This window comes from Pholis gunnellus, assembly GCF_910591455.1.
Source record: "Pholis gunnellus genome assembly, chromosome: 6".
Classification (NCBI taxonomy): Eukaryota; Metazoa; Chordata; class Actinopteri; order Perciformes; family Pholidae; genus Pholis; species Pholis gunnellus.
Window position 1 is genome coordinate 22,830,001 of NC_136532.1, and position 19,873 is coordinate 22,849,873.

General features: G+C 42.6%; 1 protein-coding gene across 1 annotated transcript in view; it reads right to left on the bottom strand.

The window, feature by feature from the left end:
* Positions 1 to 778: 778 nt before the first annotated feature.
* The window catches only part of rtn4r (reticulon 4 receptor), a 41,556-nt gene continuing 22,461 nt past the window's right edge, over positions 779 to 19,873 (bottom strand). The window contains exon 2 of the mRNA XM_079160493.1: positions 779 to 2,306. Coding sequence (XP_079016619.1) covers positions 925 to 2,306 — 1,382 coding nt within the window. The 3' untranslated portion in view covers positions 779 to 924. The remainder of the gene's footprint in view (positions 2,307 to 19,873) is intronic.

A 19,873-nucleotide genomic window follows, 5' to 3' on the forward strand; every position in this document is an offset into this window, starting at 1 on the left:
TGTCTTGAGGTTCCGGGGCTTCAGCAAAGTATTAGTTTTCATTATCATTAATTTATTGATTATTTTTGTGATTATTTACTTGTAAAATGTTACTACAACCCAATGTATTACACTTATTTGTTCTCGTCCAAGCGACAACTTAAAACCTATAACAATTTAATTTGCAACATTAAAGACAAAAGCAGCATATCCTCACATTTAAGAAGCTGGAGTCGTACTGGGAAATACCACGCAATATCAAAATATCTACGAAATAAGAACTTTTATTCATAATATATTCATACTTGTACACAAGTAAAATAAAATGCATATCTATGGTTCCATTGCAATCTCCATAAACAAATTGACAGCATTATTTTGGTAAATGCTACCCATAAACCCTTTCTTTCATGAAAATAGAACTAAAATGGGGAGGAGGTAAAACATTTGCTTTTATGAACATAAAAAACATAACATTACCCAACAAATGCATCACTTTGAATAAATAATGGGGGGAGATCGTTTATCTTCATTAAACAGACCCAACATTCTTTTTGTGCGCTCTGTCTCTGATTTCCTGTATTTGTTTTCGTCTTTTTTTTTTTCATCTTCCGGTGGTCTGTCTAAGCAGTAAAAGCTTTTGAGAGGAAAAAAGGGAGGAGACTCCGTAGTGTAGCTTTGACACAGTACAGTTAAGTACATAAAGAACAAACAATTTTGGGCACCAATTCATTATATACAATATATCTGTAGTGTTCTGTAAAGGCATCCATTTTGTTAAATGTACTTTAATGTCTTCATTATCATCGTCTGTCCTCGCCCACGTTGGGTTAACGCGACTCCTTGCTTTTCAGTCACTGTCTGTCGATGTCATTGCATCTTCTGTTATCATTGTCATGAGCATCAACAATCTTGAGTTCTGTGTTCAGAGTGATGTTAGGAGTCCTAAGACATGGCTAGAGATATCCAGATCATGGGAATGAAGAGAAAGTGCAGCACTTGCAAAGTAGAACCCCGGCCTTTGATGCAGTGGGCGTCTGATTTGGGCTTTTTGGAACACTTCTTTTTCTTTTTGTTTGACGCTGTAGACGACTCCAGATTGTCTATAAGGTCAGGGTTTAGATTTTCCAAAGACTTGTCCAGGGTGTTGGACAGGGTTCCCAGTGGTCCGTCATTCTGCTTATTCTGGGTCTCATTTTTCGTTCGTTCCGGCTCTTTGTATTTAGTCTTAGACATGTTCTCCTTTTCCTTAAGGGGGTTGTTGGTGATTTGGCGGCTTTTGCCAGACAGGATGGAGGACTTGTCGTTATCTCCAAGGCAACACCTGGGAATGGTCTCTCCGAGAGGATTTTCGGTGGAAGAGAATTTCCCACTCTGCCCCTTGGAGCTGAAGAGATTGGTCTGAATTTGAGGTGTTTCCACACACCCCTCCAAGTCTTCACTTTTCAGTCGTTTCAAGTCCTTTCCTGCCAGGAACTCAGGAACATTGCACTCCAACTCAGAGCTCGAACCTTTGAAACGTTTGAACCAGTCCCACAAGGTTCTCGCCCGGCAGTCACAGATCCACTGGTTGCCATTTAAACGCAAATACTGGAGAGACACCAGCGCGTCCATGGTCTCTCCCGTCAAGACGGTGAGATTGTTGAAGAACAAGAACAGGGATTTGAGCTTACCAAAATCACTAAAAGCCCTAGGTTGGACATAGATAACCCGGTTCTGGTGTATCAGCAGCCGATCCAGATTGATTAAGCCTCGAAACATGTTGTCTGTTACTATCTTGATCTTGTTATTGTGCAGATAGAGATAAGTGAGGTTGGCAAGATCGAGAAAGGTGTCATCATGCAGGGTGAGAATGTTATTGTCCTGCAGGTAAAGGTACTGTAGGGAGAACATTCCTCTGAAAACCATAACAGGGAGCTCTGACAGACCACACCTGTGCAGGTGGAGGGTGTGCAGCTTAGTTAAGCCCCGGAAGGCTGTAGGGCTGATGGTGCGGAGGTTGCTGTTGTCACCAATGTCCAGTTCCTCCAGCTTTTCCAAGCCGTAAAAGGCTCCAGCCTCGATGTAGCTGATGTTGTTGGAGTAGAGCCAGAGAACTGTAAGATTGTGGCACGAGCTGAAGCTGGTGGACCTCACCACCGTCAGCTTGTTGCTCTGGAGGAATATCCGCTGGCTCCGCACGGGGATCTCAGTAGGGATGGAAAACAGTCCTTGTTGTTGGCAGGCCACAGTGGGCTTGGGCTCACTGTAGCACACACACTTGGCAGGGCAGCTGACAGTTTGAGGCACGAGGTTCAGCCACATCACCAGAAACAGGAGTCGCCCCCCTACGGAGACAAAGAAACACACATCAGTGGGTTTGGAAAATAAAGTGCATAAATCTGAAAAATCGCAGTGCTATTACAGTGGCAAAAATCTGTGGAAATAGATGATTTAAGGTCAGGATGCAATATGCATGAACCCCTTTAAACACAGTACATTCTAATCAGACAACACAATTTGAGAATCATTCTGAAATAGAGCATGATGGATGTTTTTGCAATTTCTTTTATATTCAAATGACTGACAAATTATTTTTGAAAACATTAAGGATGTGTAAGCAGTATCCAATATGCACAGTGTAGGCCAATGACACTGAACACACCATTAAATCCCATCACCGACAAAATCCCAAACATTTTATGTTACGTTGAGGATTCCCTATTCTGTAATAATATGCTGAACATAAATTCTTTTTTTTTTCAATGGTGATGTTATTTGAGTTTGGGGACACATCTCCTCCCCTCTGCCTCTGCTGACGTGAGGACCTAAACAGCTGAAGAGAGTAAAGGGAAGGCTGACTCATTTCAAATTGGGTGGGTGGCTTTTATGTGGAATTAGCTTGCTCTAATAGGGCGGACATAACTAATGATGTTTCAGCGTTCCTGAGGTTGACATTTAGCCTGACGCTGGGAGATAAGCTTTCATGCCAGGCTAAGAGATTGATGCCTGGGGCCAAGGTGGAAAGAGGGCTGCGGAGGCCCCACAAAAGTTTCCATTGTGCAGCCTTGACTGTTAAATTTTTTTCTAAGCGCAGCATGAAGATGAAATGAGGTATTGTAGCACTCTGGGCAAGGCTTGTAAAGATCCTTAAATGTTTTTACCCCCCCGAAGGCATCCGTGTTTTAAAATAAGGCGTATTCTGCATTTGCTCGCATTAATTATTTCTGCTTGTCCTCTACCACGGATCAAGTCGCGACACAGAGCCAGGATAAGTGAAACCAGGCTGGATTATCACATATGAATGATCACTTCTGACATTACACCACTGTAGGTGCAGTCGAGGTAGAAAGGGAGTGCATCTGTTGGTGCTCACAATCCCCTGCATGGAGAGATGATGGTGTCAAAGTGTCACGGGCAAGTCTAGGAGCAGCATATAATGGCAGGTATTCCGTCAATCCGCTTCAACTCCTGTCCTTACTGAGGATTTCCAATCCCTGCTCCCATGCACATGTGAGGAATCCCAGGCTTGCAGGTTTGACAGGTAGCGAGGCTCTGGAAAATGCATGAGCCTTTGTCAGCCCTCCCCTCCATCCCCTCTCCCCCTCTTCTCATTCCCTTGCAATGTGTTGTGGTGCAGCTCATCTCTGGACCTTGTTAAACGGAGCTCTGGTGTGGCCTGACAGCAGCCCTCTGCTGCACTTTCCTTCCAATCTCCCTGCTCAGCCGTCAGACTGCCACCGGAAAGCTGTCAAGACTTTCCACTCTTTCTGCATCGCAGCACTTTTCCCTCAGCACGGCCTAACAATAGCCATATTTTATCGCACATCACGCTTCGTGTATCTCCTCTGCCGTCTTCATTTTTCCCCCCTCTGCTGTCTATTCATTAACAGGCTATTTCCACCCACGCGTTGCATGTCAAAGCCTGGTTTCCTCACCTCTTGGCATTATATGTCTTGTCTTTGTTAGCATCTGTTGAGTGACAGCATATAAGGCCCACAATGCAATTAACTCCATGCCAATTATTTGTTTCCCCACTAACAGCATCTTCTCATCTGCATCACGCTGATTGCATTACCAAATGTTGCAAACAGATACTTGAAATCTTTGTCACTCTTTCGCTAACACATTTCCGAATAACCTCTGCATGACTTCACAGTTACACCTCTTACCTTCCACTCTAGAGATTTGTATCCATGTACAGCTGATGTAGGAGTTGTGTTCACACCATTGATGGGTCAACAATGTTGGTCTTACCTTTATTGTCATCACTACTTTCTTGTCTTTGCCCCAAATCTAAATCGTTGCAAAGATTACCCAACAAGGGATTAATGTTTAGCCGTGTTTTGACACAAACTTAAATATCTTAAAATACAGCAACAAGGTTTTGGTTGCAAAAAATTAAATCCATTCCTTATCGTCTTCTTCCAGCTTTGGTTTCAACACTTAATCTCCCCCTATCTGCTGTGTCAAAACATGGCTCCGAGCTCTGCCTTCCTGTTTCCTGCCGGTGGCCTTTCTTCTGAGAGCTATAATATTGTACAGTAGCAATCATCACTCTGTTTAAGAGCAGACAAGCCTCTTTGTTTCCTCCCGACTGACACTGTGGCCCCTTCAGCTTTGAGTAAAGTGCATCGCATCACCCCCTCCCTCTCCTCTGAGACAAACACTTCTATTTACAATAGGAGCCTGACAATAAACGGCAGGTTATAGCATTGTGAGCGACCAGTATTCTGTAGTGACACTGCTTCCATGCTTGACAAATTGAATGTCTGTCAAAACTAATTCTCCAAAATCTTGTGACGCTGCCGAGGACAAGATATCTGTCTTTTACCAGAAAATATAGGATATTGGCCTCTTGTTGTCCCTTGCTTGGATTGCGAAAGTGAAGCTTTTATTCGGCTAGCTTAAGGCATGACAATCTGACAGACCTGCAATGAAGCCTGCTTTGTCCTTCCTAAACAACTCATTACATTAGTCATTTAGCAGACGCTTTTATCCAAAGCGACTTACAATAAGTGTATTCAAGATAGGTATTCAAGAGAATTAGTCACTAGAAGTCGTGAGTGCATCTCCTTTTTTAAACAAGCATCTAAGAGCATAAACCAGAGCCAAAGTACAGTGCAGAAACAAACGAATACAATAAGTGCAACAAACTAGTATGAATACAATAAGTGCTGAGTGGAAGGCTCCGGGTAGTACTTCTTGAAGAGGTGAGTTTTCAGCCTGCGCCAAAAGATGGGCAGCGACTCTGCTGTCCTGACATCAGTGGGGAGTTCATTCCACCACTGTGGGGCCAGGACAGAAAAAAGACGAGACCGGGTCGATCGGCTGCAGGGACCTCTGAGCAACGGGGCAGCCAATCACCCCGAGGCAGCAGAACTCACCCAGAAGAATTGCATTTGTAAGGATTTCAGGAGACTTTTGGCCAAAGATTGGGTATGAAGATAAATAAATAATAACCGCTTACTGCAACTTCTGGAAAATAATACTGCTATCAGTTCTCTAGAAGCAGCTAGAGGATACTACATTCAGTAGCAAAAGAGAAAGATGCCCACAGGAGTGGTATAAGTGGGCACAGACAGCTTTGTTTACTTATTGTATGAGTGCATCACTTCGCCAGACTCCTCGCTTATTTGCATGTGTTCCTGGAATGTTTGGAGCTCGAAGCAAACTCTGAGCATTCCTTTTTGTTTTATTGTGAAAATACAATACACATTCAAAGCCTTCCTCCTGCACTGAAAGTCGCAATGAACACATAGGGCATGTTGGGACAGCACATTCAGAGGGCCTCTCCGATTCATCATGGTGGCTTTACTTTGAAGGGCTTGGGATTGGGCAGGGATGGCAAACATGACAGTCTTATCCCCTTGGCCCAGAGTGGAAGTGATGTCTCTGTCAGAGATGATTCACAACAGTTCTCCAGAGGGACCTCCTGGCCCCTTTCTGAAATCATACATTATTGTGTTGCTCAGAGGCAGGCCTGCATTTATTATATTCATGATCCTCTCGCTAAGGTCATGTATCTAGTGTGAATCCATCCATGCATACATAAATTGTTTTTATATCATGTTGAAAGGAATAACTTAGAGAAACTGACAGTTGTATGAGGCCCAATTTTAGCACAGCCAAGGCAGCAAGAAATGAATGCGAACTGAGAATAATAAAAGGCAATAACTTGGTACATGGAGACTTGAAATCTCACAAACAAAAACTTCTTATGAGGAGTCAACACGCAAATGTGATGATTACATTCTTAAAAAAAGGAAACAAAAGTCGTTTTTTCTTATTTTTATTTGGAAGGAACTACTTTTTATGTTTTTTAAAACTTTTCCTCATTATGTTTCGTGGCCAAGATTCTAGTTTTTAATTTTCCAATTGCAGCATTCATTTGGTAGGTGACTGGGACTCCACCATGTTTTCGTATCATTTATTATCATACTGTTTTTGTCTGTGATATGTTTATTTCTATTTTCTCTCTCCAGCCCATCATCAATGGTTGACTGTTCCGCTTCCTTCTGCTCTCCCGTCTGGTGCTTATTGCTATTTTCCAAGAAAAAAAACAAATGTGAGATGTGGTCGACCTGACTTCAAGCCATGCTAAACCATTTTAAACTTGGCTCAAAGCAACTAGTTCATAAATGCTCCTTAATCACTCTCAGAACATCTGCAAGTTTCCGTTCTGGCCCACGTGTGATTATGATTAGTTTAACATTGTGTATATTTCTTCAGGGCTTTTCTCAGATGGGATTGATCCATTATAGAAAACTGAATGACGGTGAACATTGAGTATTTTGGACATTTGTTTTTTCAACTCCTGAGTGATTCATCAAGCATTTACTTTTATCTCGAATCGGGTTTGATTAATGCCTTCCTGGATGTAAAGCTACATGCAACCATGTTATTGTAAATGACTACCTTATTATCAACATTCAAAAAGTAGTGCTTCTTTTTCCACTCTGGTAGACTTTTTGATCAAGTACTACTTTTGAAAGATGAGTTACAGAGTTGCCTACAGTTACAATGTCATGGTAGACCAGGAGAATATTCCATTTAAGTTTGCTTTGAACATCTTTTACCACATAGCCCAAGTGAAAAAGTTGTATTAAAGGGAATAAATGGTCTTCTTCAGAGCATTGCAGAGGGATTGGTTGGTAGGGCGTATTCATATGGAAAAAGGCTGTGATCAAAAAGCCACATTGGCCCTTTTATGGCTAACACATTCACCCTGTCACAGGGTTAAAAAAAAAAAAATACTTTTCTTCTTTTACTCAGGTTTCAAAACAATTAGTCTTACTTCAAGTTATATATCTTCACTTTTTTATCCTAAATCATGTCTAATTGCGATTCCTATTGGCATGTTAGCTGCTGACATCATTCTCGTTTATTATTGAAAAAGTTGCCTGTTTCTGTATCTCAATGGAAACATGAGTCCTCTTCAACCCACTTCCTAAAAAACACACACACGCAAAACAAACTCACACAAGCAACCAAAAACAGATTTGTGCTTTCCCTTACAGCATTGATGAACCAGATGCTATGATCTTAAATAAAGATGCAAACACTAGATCAAACTGGTTATTTAGGACATGATGGACCAGACAGTCAAGCTGGAGTCCCTTGGCTAACCATGGAGTGTTGCAGCCGCATCAGTGGCGGCTTCAGTATGCAGATGAGGACACAATTAGAAGACGAACAGGGGGGACAGATGAGGTCCTGTTTGACACACATCTGACACAGCACTTGCCCAAGCAGATGGCTCATGAATAACTGAGGGAACCGGAGGTCGGCAGGCAGAAGGAAAACCAGAGCCAGGCCACTGTGTCTGTTTGGAAAAAGAGGGTCTGTATAGATCTGTATGCATATATGTTAACATGTGTGCACAAAGCAGTGGTGGCTGTCTGAGGGGGCAGAGGTGAAACAAATGAAAATGGCACCAGCTGCATATGGTGCCCTTTTCATTTGTTGAAGTTTTCTAGCACACTTCATCACGTTTTCTCCACTGAAAGTGTACCCTAGAAGGCATTTCTTCATGTTTTCTCAAACTGGAAGGAAACCCTAGAGGGCACTTAAACTTGTTTTCTCCACTGGAAGGGCACACTTGAGAGCACTTGATCATATTTTCAACAGTGGAAGGGCACCCAAGAGCGCACTTTAAAATGTTTTCTCCACTGGAAGGGCACCCCAGAGGGCACGATATACCTCTCCCGAGTCCACCTGAGGCACATAGTATGGGAGAGTCTACTTGTCTGAGAGAAATGCAGAGGGCTGGCAATATCCTGACACAGAGAGAATAAACTTGCAATCAAGGGGCTGTCGGATCGAATCCCCTCTTGACTGCCGAACAATTGAAAGCGAAAGTGGATGTGAAGAGTTCTCCCTTTCAACAACTGACATCAAATTACAATCGACCCTTGAGTGATGCACTGACCTCCAAGCTGCTCACTCAGCGGGATATCAGTCAAGACTGCGTTGTGCTCAACATTTACAAACTCTTGTTGCTGTCCACATTGGTGGAAAATAACTTGATAACATACATTTACTCAAGTACCATACTAAGATACAAACTTGCACTGTACTTGTAGTTTCATTTTAAGCCAATGTATAGTGGTACTTCACAACATTTTTAAATAACAGTTATAGTCAGTTTTATTTTACACAAGCTGTACCATCATTCTAAAGAATATGATACAATTTGAATGATGGAATTAACTTATTATAAAGGATAAAATTCACCTACAAGTGCAAATCAACTCGACCTTAATCTGCTTTAACATTACTAGGCTGCTTGCACATTAATTCACTGACAACATTGACATTCTGCCTACATAAGAGGTATTTTTACTCTGTGGTATTGCTAAAGAGTATAACACGTCTATCAGATTTGCAGTGGGGGACTGCAGAAGATCCAAAAACAATTGATCCCACAACTGCTAGTGCAAATTGATCACCAGGCAGGAGTGGTCTACTAAAGGATGGTTAATGTCCATATCTTTAAAACCCAATGACTGTTTGTATTGCAGGCTTTCTGATACACATTTGTAGTCTATAAGCCGAGGTTAAAATACTCCATGCGTTGCAACATGAAAAAAACTTCTCAGACATGACAAAGCTCCTCCAGAGCCGCGGAAAACATTGTTCAGCCTGTGTAGTACTTTTCATCACACTTTAAAGAGCCATGTACAGTTGGTGTCCCTTTTTAAAGTAAAGGATGGATAATAGTTACACCTCAGACCCCATATGGGCAGCACTCCAAAAATGATCAATCAACTTAGCTGCTAAAATGTCAACGCTTTTCCTTCTTTGTTGCCTTTTAAAGATAGCCGAAATAGAGTTAGGTATGCTTAAATGCCACTACAGAGGATTAATTGTCGTATGGTGGCAAAGCGCCACTGGATTAGGGGGCAAAAATGGCACATCCCTCACAACTCTATTGTATAGTTGGCAGCAAAGCAAGTCACCCTCAGTGCTGCTACAGCTCACTGTGAAATGTTCCACAGAAGGCGTTGGGAGTCAAGTCTACCCGTGAGGTTTTGCAGAATGGCTCAAATCCAGCTTTGTGCCCGCCTCCACATGTCACAGACATGGGCAATTTTCACATGCGAGACCATGCAAAATGCAATATTCAAGTATCGTAAACTGAAAATAATGCAGGCTTCCGCCGAGCATGAGAGTGTGGGGGTGTCCAAATGCACTCTTTAGGCCACAGAAGAGCAGAAATGAATGCCCTACTTTATGGTTTTGTGGCATGCGAGCTGCCAGTAGTGCAGCCAAGCATTTTTGTTTAACAGAGTGTATAAGGCTTTATCTTATCTACACATGGCTGGAGAGAAAATAAATGAGGGAACAGTAGCTGCAGCAGTACATGCCCCATGCGTTTTGGTGTTACTTAGCTCTTAGGCACACTTTACACGCAGGTGTTTTAGGAGGCATCCTTTTTTTTGGTTTGAAACAGAAAGTGTCATCCCCTCAAGTACTTAAGAGGATTTGTGTGAAAATCTATCCTGCATAGAAATACACAAAAACGAGGAAACAGCATGCTCAGTTGGGAGTACATCAACCAATTGATTTAACTGAACTCTAAGCTGAATGTGCTAAAAACTCTTCAGAAGTCCTATAGTTCATGCTGTCTTATGGAGTTGTGCCATATATGGATATTTACAGGATAGGTTAGGCTACTTTAATTGTCATGTTGCCATGTGACAGTCTTCTTTTGTCTCACTATGTAGGAGCAAATTTTCCCATCAATTAAGGCTAGTCAACACGTCATCCAACCTGGTCGACCACTTCGGCCGTCTCACTTGTGTGTGCGCGCCCCAGTCTTCCCCGTCTCTGACTGACCCCTCCTTCTTTTCGTCTCTGGTTCCAGCCACCAGCCTATCTGATAACTGAGCAGTCCCCCTCTCTGTGTTGTGATGTTAACCTGTGTGATAGTTAACGTTGAAGTTAACTTAGGTCTTTCATGTGTGTTTTAAAGGGTTAACTCATATGAGGCACATGTTCGGTGGCTGGGATCTGGGCAGTAGGTTTAGAATGTGTTTGGTTTTATTTCATACGTTCATCATTTCCGCACCGCACGCAGTATTTGCCTATGTGAACACTAGGTCTTATGGGTGGTTGTGTGTGGTTTGTTTCAGGTAAGAGTGGTGCTACCAGATAGGCTTTCATTTTGTTGCTTTCAGCCATTGTCTGCTGTAGTAGTCAGCCTAAATATGATGGGTGGAGAAGCTTGTTTTGTATTGTTTGTTTTATGATTTAGCACCACCCCTTTGTTCCTCGCCTCACTTGACTCCTTTTCCATTGTTTTTGCACAGAAGTCTTGTAAATATGTGACTTTAACATTTGCCGGTACGCTGGACAATAAATGAATACCATTTCTTGTTTGCACTGTAATCAGTATCACTGGATTTAATAAGTGGTGTTGGTACCAGCAGTATGTGTATCATCAGGTAGTCATGACTGAGGAGAAGGGGTGTATCATATTTTGAATGAGCTCTTTGAATGTCAGATGTTCTGGAAACACAAAACATGAATCACCACTCCCAAAACTGGTCTCTCATGCAGTTCTGGGGCTCTCGTGTCAAAAATTTCAATTGGTGAGGATTGCAAGCCCTCACAGTTACTGCACTGCACTGGCACATAAGCACGCGAGGCCTAATGAATCACTGCTGTATTATCTAAAAAGGATAATGGCTCCAGCAAATATTGGATGATAGCTTCAGATAATGCTGTCACCTCCTCATGTGAAGTGTCAGCTGGAGAGGGAGACAGCGGCGACAGCCCCCACAGGCAGCCTCATATTTGGGCATGTGAAGATGAGAAAAAAAAAGGTGGTCTGAGCAGAGAACACGCTGTAATGAGTGGTTACGCAGTTTGATGTCATTGTAGCTTGTCTTTGCTGCAGGCATATAGTTGAGCTCTCAAAGGATGGTCTATTCTGTTTTTCCAGGCCTGGAAGTGAAGCGGGTGCAAACATTATCCACTCCACATCTTTCTGACAGCTTCATTACTACAATCCTGTGTTTGGCCGCTGCCCTCTTAGACTGACACTTGTTGTGCTCTTCGAAGAGAAACTAGATCCGGATGAAGTGTTGTGTTTGTGTGAGTTTCAATTGGGGGAAAATACATCAAACGAGCACTTAATCTTTGACCAGTCTAGATTAAACCAAAGTCATTCTGTGAGCAATCAGTTTAGTTGGATTGGAGAATTGCTGTAGAGGAAACCAAAATGGATTTCTAAATTGCCAGCACCTTTGCTGCTTTGTTCTTGACGTGGAAGCTCTACTTAACCTTGCAAAACCATTGTACCCAGGACAAAAACAATTGCAGGCACACACGTTAGTCATTCCAAGGTCATGCAGTGGTATTTTGAGTGGGCAGATTTCTCATTAATGCGAAAAGGCAATGAATGGTACAGGTAGATCCACTGCCTGAGGCGAGAGGCTTCAAGACAAACCATTATTGACACCCTTTTTACTGCCATAATGTGTCATCTAACCTTTCTAAGTCTTCTCCAGTTTCGCAATATTGCACTCTGCTGGATTGGACGGCTGACTATGCAGACTGTCTGCTAATGTATCATCTGCAATCACCTCAGACTGACAGACTGACACAGGGCAAGCCCACCAAGACATGGCTTCAAAGAACCGCAAACATCACAGAACTCCTCTTCACTGAGGGGGATACAGTGCATGCTATGGCCATATGTCATCACACGTAAACACGTACACATGCAGACAGATCCATATGCTTCTGAAGAGTTGAGCACACCATTGCATCTGCTACCCTGATTATGCACACATGCAATTAAAAATAGAAGTTATTCCTGACATTTTGAATTTAATCTGGGTGGAAAAAAAAAATCTGTCCTAAAATGGAGAAAGTAGAAAAGGTGAGCTGTCACTACATTAGTAAACTAGGCTGCTGGATTCAACGTATTGATATTAACAATGAACACTATTTCACTCTGTGGAAAGGGTTGCTTGTTGTGACGAACCCAGAGATCATAATCAGCCAAACCAGCAGTTTCCCTCAGCTGGTTTAAAGCTAGGGTGGTTAATGTATTTTTTAGCTTGTCCAATCATTTCATTGGAATGATTTCTGTGCCTGTCTACGTACCTGCCTGGCGGCTTGATCATCTTTTGCCCGTGCCCTCATTGTGTGTCACCGGAGTCTTCCACAAACTGCCCACTAGACAGCTGTAAGTACTAACAATAGCCATTATTTACATTAATTATGATATGTTTACATTCATAATATTAATTTGAGGGGAAGTAACTTTGGAGGGAGGCCTGAAGGGACAGTGTTGGCGACATTCTTGCTGGATTTACTTTAGGGACGTTTGGAGCAAGTGCTGCTAGCTACTCATTGGAAAATATTTGGCAACACTGGGCTGTTGGTTGGATACTTTGAAAATCTAGCTTACTCTTGCTGGTTTGAACTTGAAACTTCACCTTAAAAGTTTTTAATATGTCATTGGTGTGTTTATGGGCAAGTTTAATTAACGAAAAAAAGACAAATTTTAGTCTGCACTATGTTCAACCAATGTATTTTTGGCAAACGGTTTTCATTAGGGTGTCTTTAAGGATAAATAGTGATTTCAGCAATAGATCAGTTTTGTAGTTATTTAGTAAAGTTTTGTAGTCTACAAGAGTTTTGTAGTTTTTGTACCATTTTTTTTACACTACAAATGTAGACTGAATGAAATGAAAGATGAATGAGGCAGATCACCCGGATAAGGTGGGCAGCCCACTGCAGTTTGAGGGGACTGACCGGTTTGCTGTTGGGGTGGTATTTACATGGTCACATCAGAATGTCAACATGTTTAATCCTAACTCATATTGACGGCATATTCAAGTGCTCCGTCTAACACGACGCATGCTCTCAAGCGCCATCTCATATGCCATTAGTTATCCATTTTCTTAAACAATGACTTGTTAATTCGTTTTTCGCTCACGGTGCCTTATTCATCAGACACGCAGTGGAAGGAATTTAGAGACACAATGTGCCCACAAGCATCTGGAAGAAATTGCCAGAGGACGAAAGACTAGCAGCAAATGAAAAGAATCAAATAAATAAATAAATTAGGTAGATCATTGTGCAAGCGTTAACTAATTCTGCCCAGCTTTCTTGTAGATCCATCTATTTTGGATGTGTAGGCAGCCCTGGAGGCATGTTGACCTGAAAAAGACAAACCTCTCCCTTTCTTTCATCTTTTGAGTCAGTCCCTGCAAGCGAATTGTATTAGGGCCAATAACAAGAGGCCTACTTCTGCTGTGCTGCCCTCTAACAAGAGCAGTGTACTCATCAGTGTTTTGCTCCCATCACATTGGATTTTGTACAGGTCTTTTTCCAAAGTAGTGCTGTCAAGAGGATATGTTGGGATTTGTTGCGCAATGGAAACTGTTGAAAAAACGGTAAATATTTGTGGAGGCTACAATACTCTCTGTGAGCGTATGTAGGTGGATTTTTGACATTAGTGAGGTAAAGGATCTCATATCTTCCCCTGCCTCCGCAGTCATCTGATTCATTCTCTACCCCAGACCTTCCGCTTAAACCCAAAGCATGTGAAAACTGGAGAATTCTGAATTTGTCCGGCCTCTGTTGACTCATGTATACAGTATTTACTGTATATATTAAAGCACAGCTGAAAATAGAGACCTTCAAGCACACTAGAAGGTCTTTATTTTCTATGTTTTAAAGAGAGAGAGAAAGCAGCATCTTGACTGAAACGCAAACACCACTGGAGCTGAGTTACAGAATTGGGTAAAAATAAGAGGTAAATAAAAAAGAAAAAAAATCTTTATTTGTAAGAAGAAATGGAAAAAAAGGATAACAAATAGAATGAGGTAAAAGATGATGCTACTCAGATAAGGAAGGGAAATCCAAAAAAGGACATGCCACAATAAGTCATCATTTTCATGTTAAGGTTACAGCGCTGCTACGGGCGCTGTCAAGAAAAGTTAGCGATCTTTCCAAACTTTACGAATTTTATCGACCATTGAATCCTGTCCACAAGATGATGGCCCTCTGCTCGTCTTTTTCATGATATAATAAGGCAAAGCAACGTCTGAGAAACCATCAGCAAGTCGGCAATGTTATCTTTCTGCATATTTCTGGATCAGGCACAAACTGACTGCAGGATCTACGCAGTGCACCACAGCAAGGGCACACTTAGTGACTTTGAGAGCTCTAAGCATCTCCCATTTGGGACATTCTTACTTCTTCCTCACCTTGCCCCGCAACAAAAGGAATAGCAGCAGCTGCAGCCGGGTTGGTTTAATAAGCCCACTTCAGAGAGGGTCTTAGTGAGCGCTCCCTCCTTTGGAAGAATAAAAGGAAAAAGACTTTTGCATTATTTACCACCCGCCTCAGTACCGCCGCGCCCTGCGCTGACAAAGAGGCCGACTGCAGGAAAATGGATTTTTCTGCAGGGGAGCTCAGATAAGAAGGATAGAGGGAGGAAAGGATAGGAAAAAGAAGAGGAGGGGATGAAGACTGAAAGACATTAGGAACATTCCGAACCAGTCAAGCCAAGAATCAGTTAAATTTCCTCGCGCTATCTCCTCCTCTTCCTCCCTGTCGGCCTGATAAGGGCAGTTCTTTACATCAGATGCCTCCACGGATCAGTCACCTTTTTCACTGGAAAGGTCGAACTCTGGACCAAAGCTCAGTTCAAGCTGGGAAGTCATCATTCCTGCCCTTTATCTCCCAAGTGAGGCATGATCCAAGGCTGAGTGCCATGCCACTGTGCCCCCAATACGCCCTCCAACATCTCCCTCGCACCTCCTTGGGCTGCATTCAGAGAGATAGGAGAGCTGGTGACGTCAGAGCCGGTTTCACAACACCTCACGGCAGAGCAGCCATCAGATACAACCAGTATCTGGGCGTTGGGCTGGTCAGGCTATCTCCCAACAACCCTCACTTCTGAACAAGTGAGCCACGAGACGAGAAGAGCGGATAAACACGTCAGCATATGGCCACCATCTGGGACTTTACCCTACCTCCCCAGAAAACAACCCTCTCCCCCTGCCGTCTGCACACATCCCTTCCCTGGATTCCAACACAGGTGTTTGCATGTGATAAGTTGTGTACAAGTACATGTGTGCATAACCGTTGTTGTCACTGTCCCAAAACGACTGTAGCAATGCAAGTGATGCGCTGGCGCAATTTGCGCGTCACTGTACTGTGGGACGACCCAACTGACAAGACTCCCTGCTTTGCTGCCTGGGTAATGAGTCATTCCAGCCCTGGAGAAAAACAATCTGGTATTTTTAAACTGCATCCTTCAGCTGTTCCTTTCTCCCTGGAGCTCCAGCGTGTAAGCTCTTGGTGGCTTGTAAAATGAATTCCATTCCTAGTGCTTGTGCTAATGGGGCTGATATGTCTGAATAATACAAAAGCATTACATTGCTTTTAATGGTACTTTTGGTCCATCCATGCCCTACCGATTAAGACTTAACACTCTGCTCAATGCAACAAAATACCTTATACGTGTGCATTAAAAACTACTGGTACTCTAGAGTAGGTTACAACACATTTTAAGTGTTTTTGAATGTTGAAAAAGAGGAGAAAACTAATAACCAAGAGAGAGAAAGCATGTTTCTCGTCTCCTCAAGTGTCTCAATTTCAAGAAGGAAATGGCACATAAATCTTGATTCATAAAACACATGTGTATGAATCTTCACTCTTTTTAAAGGTAACTCCACATCTTTCTCACAGCTTCATTACTACAATCCTGTGTTTGGCCGCGGCCCTCTTAGACTGACACTTGCTGTGCTCTTCGAAGAGAAACTAGGTCCGGATGAAGTGTTGTGTTTGTGTGAGTTTCAATTGGGGAAAAATACATCAAACGAGCACTTAATCTTTGACCAGTCTAGATTAAACCAAAGTCATTCTGTGAGCAATCAGTTTAGTTGGATTGGAGAATCGCTGTAGAGGAAACCAAAATGCCACCACCATCATTGCAGTTATTTTACCAATATCAGGGTCTTTGTTTAAGAAAAGACACACATTGTTTTCTCATGCACTGGTAAATTATGAGATTTTTCAGACTAGTGGAAATAATACAGCCAAAATATAGATATTTATTTAGCTAATTTGTCTATTTCTGTATGTAAATTTATCCTAAATTCAGCAAAAGTTAGCATTAGATCTTGCCTTATACCCAGTTTACCTGTAATGTCTCATCTTAAATTAAAACAGATTTTAAATGTAAAAATAACTGTTAATAATTTGTTTGAAATTTGAAATATTTGTTTGTTTGTTATTATTGATTCTGTACAGTGTGAGCAGCATTTTAATGTTGTTTTAGGTTGAGCTATTTTACATATCAATTTGTAGTTTCATCTATAACAAAGCATCACATAAGAATAGAATATCAAAATGGAGATTACTCAAAATGTAACTTAGGTCCAGTACTTTAAATATGGTACAAGCTCAATGCACTTTTAATGTCAAACACTAACATAGTGTTTTCTTAATTGTCCACATATGCTGGTCTATGCTCATATATCAAATATGTTACTCACTCGGCATGTACATATGCCAAGGGACTGGTTGTAAGAAGCCGTCATATATTTTGAAGTTACTTTATTACTTAACATCCTTTTTTGTTTGTGTTAATGTATATGGCAGAATGTGTACCCTTCCATCCAAGTGATTCATTTGTAATAGCTGGCGGTTTGAACTGTACATGTGTCTCTTCACATTATGCATGTATGTTTGCTGGCTATATGTGGCCCTGACAAGAAATGAGAAAGATACAGACAGCACTTGACGAAATCCCTCCTGGTCTCCTCTCATTTGAAAACCCTCTGAATTCTTCTCTACGCGTCTGCATTCTGCTGAGAGAGGCGCTAGCGTTATGCCGCATCACCTGAGCAGCCATCACCTGACAGCTGGGATTTCAATCATTCTGCTGAGCTCGTAACCCCATCTCCCCCAACACCTCCCCCCCCTTTAGTCCCAATGCTGCCACCCGCCACTGTCATGCTAATTTACTCATCCACACTGACGTGAGCACTCCCGTTTTAGAGCCTCCTCATAGACCCCATCATGGGCTGGCAATTAAAGTTATGCATGGCGTCAAACAGGAGCACAAAAGACGATGATTTTGCTGTCTCCTGGGTAAAATCCGTTCAATCAAAGGTCATAAGACAACAGTTGTGTGGTTAGACACACATGTTTTCAAAAGAGGAAAATGGCTCCTGGGCAGAAAGCAGTGAGAGTTAGCTGCAGTAGACGTAGCTTCGCAGGTACACCAATGCATTTCTACAGGGCATCCAGAAATAGCTGTGCAGCAACTGAAGTGCTTAACAATAGATTATGTTTGCTCCTCCACTCTTGTTGGCTATATCTATGGTAAACCGCCTCCGGTAAAGTAGAATGCACGAGAAAAATAGAGGCTCTGTGTCTGCTGTGAGCAACAAATCATGCTCCCAAAGATTATCATTAGTCTCACCTGCCAGCAGAAAGCAAGACAGGAGGTGTGTGCCGCAATGAATTGAGCACAAATGTGATCATAAAGAAGTGCATTGTGTTACCTTTTTGTATCCAAGTCTAAGCTAACCAACAGAACACCCTGATATGCTAATCGACACACAGTATCCTCAAGCCTCTGCATCGGCTTCTGAAAACAAAGCACTATGCACTTTCCGAGCTCTTCAGGAGCTTATGGAGCTTCTGCACTTGTTCACGAACATGACATGCCATTTATGATTAATGGCATTACCGGCAGGGCCAGGATAAGAGCTCAATTAGCTGTGTGGGCAAGGACCTTGACTCTATCTCCAATAACTAATCCCATGGCTTTTGTTATGATTAGCAAGAGCAGAGTTTTAATCTTGGCTTCTGAGTGCCTGGCTGGCACTGGCCCCGAACACAGCTGATTCATTAGCAGTTAAAAATGCACCTCTGCTGCGAGTGGCACAACTCTGCGCTGCATGATGGTGGCTGAATGGATGTTACCCAATCTACCAATCTCTGTCATTCATGCGCTTTGGCGGCATCGGTGGCAACACTCTTTGGCAGGAAATTAAGTTCAGTCTTTTAAGTGAAATGAATTCATACACCTTGTTAATATTTTAGCAAGAGGGGCCTCTTGAGAGTTATCATCTAAGCCCACTCACTCTCCCGGGGGGATGTCCTGCCTACATGCTTGAACCGATGCTAGTTTCCTACAAATATATTTCTAGCTGCAGCAGCATTGCCCAGGGAGTTTTGCTGAAGCCCATAATCTCTACAGAACACTGGAGCTGTCAAACGACTGCGGTTCTCAGAGTACTATAGCACAAAGAGGTCCCCTAACGAAGCTCCTAATAATTCCCCAGTTATCCATTGCGAACAGTCAAGGACAATCCTTTCAATCTTACAGCTTTAATTTGTTGAGAAAACATGCGCATTATGAGTATTAAATATTTAGCAACAAAAATAAAGTATTAGGAGGATAAACCGTTCCACCGCGACAGTATGCAGGGAGGTAGAGACAAGATGCATAGATCATGATATAGTGGTATTTATCCGTGCTGATGGAAGGCACAAAGTATGAGAGATCTATAATGGTAGTTGTTTCTGCAATAAAACCCATCTTGCATGATGCTGCACATTGTAGTCCTCACACTCTGCAGGGGGAAACATAGCGCGCCATCTGTTCGCCGATCCCCAGCAACAAACAACAGACAGACCAACGCAGCAGACAGACCAGCAGACACAGGCGTGCACCGCTCCCGCACCAGCAAAGAACTGTGGGAAACCGGGAGGCAGATACACGAATGCAGGGGCAGCTAAATGTGGGATGAAAGCAGTCATGAGCTGCTAGGATTTGATCAGGAGGCCGGAGCTGACACCGCACACCGAGGAATGATGCAAATTGAGGCAGACACTGCAAAGGAGCCGGTGTGCAATGAGAGAGACTCTCGATAGCGAGAGGGAGCAGGAGACAGGGAGATGATGAGTTCGGGCGAGAGACGATCGGAGAAATAAAGCAAATGCAGCCACCGTATGAGAGCATAAAAGCTTTGAAAGGCTAGTGTACCGTAAGAAAAAAAGCCTGCAACAGCAGATTTGACAGTGTGTGTAGGGGTTGCAGAGAGAGAGAGAGAAAGAAAGAGGGAGGGGAAGAAAGAGGGACAGATTTGGGGATGCAATCCATTTTTAATCCTGAGATGCCAGAAGTCGACACAACTTGCTTTTAATCAGAATGGTACATGATCAAATGAATGTTATTCTTGGATTAAGATTCATGTGGGTGGCTCACCACACGCAAGCCCACACCCAAACAAATATGAACAAACGTGTGACTTCACTGTCTGTCACATGCGTACGCTTCTTGTGAAGCAATCTAAAGTGTTAAAGGATGGTAGTGGAGATATAATTGCCCAAATATGCTATTGATATGTGAGAGAGGCTTAAGCTT